This window comes from Beta vulgaris, chromosome 5 (assembly GCF_026745355.1).
Source record: "Beta vulgaris subsp. vulgaris cultivar EL10 chromosome 5, EL10.2, whole genome shotgun sequence".
Taxonomy (NCBI): domain Eukaryota; kingdom Viridiplantae; phylum Streptophyta; class Magnoliopsida; order Caryophyllales; family Amaranthaceae; genus Beta; species Beta vulgaris.
This window is the reverse complement of record NC_079206.1, coordinates 14,585,401-14,588,853: the sequence shown is the minus strand read 5'-3', so window position 1 is coordinate 14,588,853 and position 3,453 is coordinate 14,585,401. Positions and strand designations below refer to the sequence as shown.

General features: G+C 36.0%; 1 protein-coding gene across 1 annotated transcript; it reads right to left on the bottom strand.

Moving 5' to 3' along the window:
- Positions 1-937: 937 nt before the first annotated feature.
- Positions 938-3,447, bottom strand: LOC104908285 (hypothetical protein). Its single transcript, XM_057395023.1, has 8 exons — positions 3,381-3,447; positions 3,177-3,256; positions 3,013-3,088; positions 2,626-2,836; positions 2,332-2,528; positions 2,155-2,257; positions 1,934-2,023; positions 938-1,806 (listed from the first exon to the last, which is right to left on the bottom strand). Exons 3-8 carry the CDS (start codon positions 3,061-3,063, stop codon positions 1,052-1,054), a joined length of 1,407 nt encoding a protein of 468 aa, XP_057251006.1. The 5' UTR covers positions 3,064-3,088; positions 3,177-3,256; positions 3,381-3,447; the 3' UTR covers positions 938-1,051.
- Between the last annotated feature and the right edge of the window lie 6 nt (positions 3,448-3,453).

Here is a 3,453-nt window from a genome sequence, read left to right as displayed (position 1 = left end):
GGCATAATGATCAAATTGTTTTGGTTTAAAAACCTATCAATATTTAAATTATTTGTTTAATTTTTCTATTGATCCTTATCTGCAATCGTCTTAAAATTGCATGCAATAAGCAAGCGTGGTTGCAAATATTCTCAAACAAAGGATATATCTTTCGAAGAAGTAATATAAATAAGTAAAGGGCTTACCTTATTGAGGTAAGTGTAATATTTTTATTCTCTTTTCATAATAAGTTTAGGCACTTGCAGAGTTGTAGTGCATAAACTTTAAACCTAATCCTTTAAATCGAAGTAAGATTCCTTTATCCTTATTTCAAAATTTCCCTATTTTTGAAATCATATCATACATTCGGATTTACTATGGGTTCACTGGGTTCAGGTGAATCCAATGATTTTTGGAAAAAAATTGCCCGTTTTTTTTTTAAAAAAAATTAAAAATATTTTAGATATAGATATATACTATATGCGTGTAAAATGGGACATGAAAGAAGCTTGTGTTCCAGTGGTTTTGTATCTTTACACACGGGCCGCGGGTACGCCGTCACGGTGGCCGACTGGCCGTGACCGTCGATGGTCAGATCTGGCTTTGGCTCGTTGCTAGGGAGTTACTATGAAGGGTTTAGATTGTACTGTAGTTTGATATTTGAATGAATGTATTGAACTTTGATTGAATGAATGTATTTTTTTTTACCGGCTCCGAACCCATAGGGTTGGATTCCTGGATACGCCACTGTCATACATTAGTACTCTAGCTTATAAGCCATACGACTTTTATCATACATCCGATTGTACCGTGAACATGATACACATTGTAATATTTTTGCTCATTGATCATTGTTCATTGTTCATTTGAAACCACAAAATGTGCAAAATTTACACAATTGAGAGACTTCTAAATGAGTAAAAAAAGCAGAAAATAGTACCTATGTTACACCTAGATGTACAACAAATTTACTTATTAGTAAATGGCAAGCCACAATCCATTAATTACATCTTATTATTTACCGAAGTTAAAAAAAGGGTGGACATAAAACGAACCTTAAAGACTTCTAGTACTACTTGGTAATATTGAAGTACACATTGTAGGATTCATCTTTCAATCCAAATAACGGTTCAAGAACATAGCTTCTCCTTAACCCTTTAGCAATGAAACTCACAGGATGATAACTTTTCAATCCCTGGTTCCATGTGAAGCTCACTGCCTCCTTAAACATACTATCCCAAGATGATTCATTTTTGCAGCTCATTATCACATTAGTGTCCGATTTAGAATACTTCACACCAGCATATATGAAACAACCGGCTTTTGTTTGTAAGGAAATCGTTCCATTTTTACCATTCAATCCCTTGACGATCAGAAATTCAGCAGATCCCGCCTTGTGGTCAAAAGCGCTATAATCAACAACCATGATCCCGTCTTTAGGTGCCTCTTGATAATTGTAAGCAACTACCATTCCGGGAAGATCAAAAGGTTCTAGCATGACTGACTGTCCAATAATACCTTCTTGTCCTAAGATTTCCTTCTCCAAAATGAGCCTAAAAGTAGCATGCACGTATGAGTCATTTCGATCTTGAAGTGAAGCATGCATCTTGATGACTTGGTTCTGGTTGAAGAGGAAGAACCTTGTATTTCCACTCTCTTGTGCAAGAGAAACCAGATGGGAGTTATAGTCAGATGAAATTGGAGTTACCCAATCTGAAGTAGAGTCCACTGATCCAACTTGGATGTCATAGTCCCCCATACATAGACCCACGAGCAAGAAAGGTCCATACAAAATTGCTTGAAGGGAAGCAAAGATGGGGCGATCATCTGAAAAGGGTCAAATTAATGATGTTGAAGAAATGTCCTTTTATGCTAATCTATTGAAATTTCTACATAAATGTGTCTAGATGCATTGCTCAAGTTAAGTTTCTATGACTGCGCGTAATACTAGTACCTTGTACAAACTCTGTTCTGAGTACCAGAGGAAACTGTAGTTCAACTTCATCTGCATTACCCCAAATCCTAGATACAGATAGAAAAGTACCTGCTCGAATCAGGTATACATTTGAAAAATCAAACATTGCTTGATATTATTTGGTATCCTTATTTACTAGACTATATTACGGGATACATGCTATTTTACACCATCAAACAAGACAGGATGTGAATGTAAACCTGGATTTGACAAAGGCAAAAGATCGCCATTAAGAAAAGCTTTTAGGCCGCTCGAAGATGTCCAAGATGGAATCCGAAAGTTCAAGGTAGCCATCCCTGAACCCTAAATAACAGAAAGAAGGCCGGTTAAATAGTGAATATATCCTGCTAAGTAAATTGTCTAGCAAATGGTAGTACCTCCTTGGCTGACACTTGTATTTTTACTTTGAGGCTCTGATCCCAGGAAACAACATCATCTACAATTTGGATTAGTGATATTTGTGTGGAAGCCCAATCGACTGAGCTAGGTATGTACTGAATCACATAAAGCTGAGGCATTTGCGCCTCCTCTTCGAAGTATATAGAATCTCCTAACTTTGAGAATGACTCGATTCCTTCAACAAAGCAAAGGAAAAGAAAAAGAAAATGAAGTACCATAAAAAGTTGAAACATGAGTAGAATTTAAAGTTAAAATTTGAAGTCCAAAAAAACCTGTTCCATAGCAACACCAGAAAGAATTAAACTGAGTTCCCCAACCATGAGTACTTCTTCCTTTGGAGACTCCATGACCAAGAGGAAGCATATAGATCATTGCACCAGGTTCGTTTTCCTTTTGTATACTTAACACACCATTTGTAAGTGCTCGCTCGTAATAATCTGCATAACTCACTTGTTTTGTCCATCTAAACAGGTTACGGGAAACCTAACGACCAATGCCAAGACAAAGCTTGTATAAGGTTGATATTACAAGTACTCCATCAAATTTCTCAGTAATTCCAGAGGAGAATATAAATTTTTGTCTTATGAATGTTAAAGTTGTTCAAAATTTAGACAGAAATCTGTTTTGTGGATTCTCTGAAAAGTTACTAGGAATTATACCTTTAGCATATTGTATGTTGTACAGGATTCTTCATTCTCGGAATGTAGCATGTCACCTAACCTTTTCGGGTCTTTCCTGATAGAAATCACACTAGCTACTTATTGACAGAAATAAGAATATCATCGTACAAAGGAGAAATAAGAGCTAATGCACATAGTAGTACCAAAATTCGGACACTGAAGTCCCTCCTGTTGCAAAACTATGGGTCGTGTTTACAACATCTAAGAAGAATGCACTTATTTCCTGCTCAATTATTTTAGAATTATATCAGTGATAGAAGACCTTCTAGCATAAAAAATAATGACAAACATGTTGTTTTGAAGTGGATGAGTGAGAAAGACTCCTATCTATAACAATAGTCACTGACCTTATAAAGTTCATCACCAGTTATTTCATATCGCGTTTGAGCACCAATAACAATTGGAATGTGTGTGTTTGCA

Bases quoted from the DNA above. Each gene is read 5' to 3' on its own strand.
- LOC104908285 (XM_057395023.1), bottom strand. From the start codon at position 3,063: ATGCTACATTCCGAGAATGAAGAATCCTGTACAACATACAATATGCTA. The intron at 2,529-2,625 runs GTTTTTTTGGAC...GCTTTGTTGAAG, and splicing joins CTGGTGTTGCTATGGAACAG to GAATCGAGTCATTCTCAAAG. The intron at 2,258-2,331 runs GTACTACCATTT...TCTGTTATTTAG, and splicing joins TACAAGTGTCAGCCAAGGAG to GGTTCAGGGATGGCTACCTT.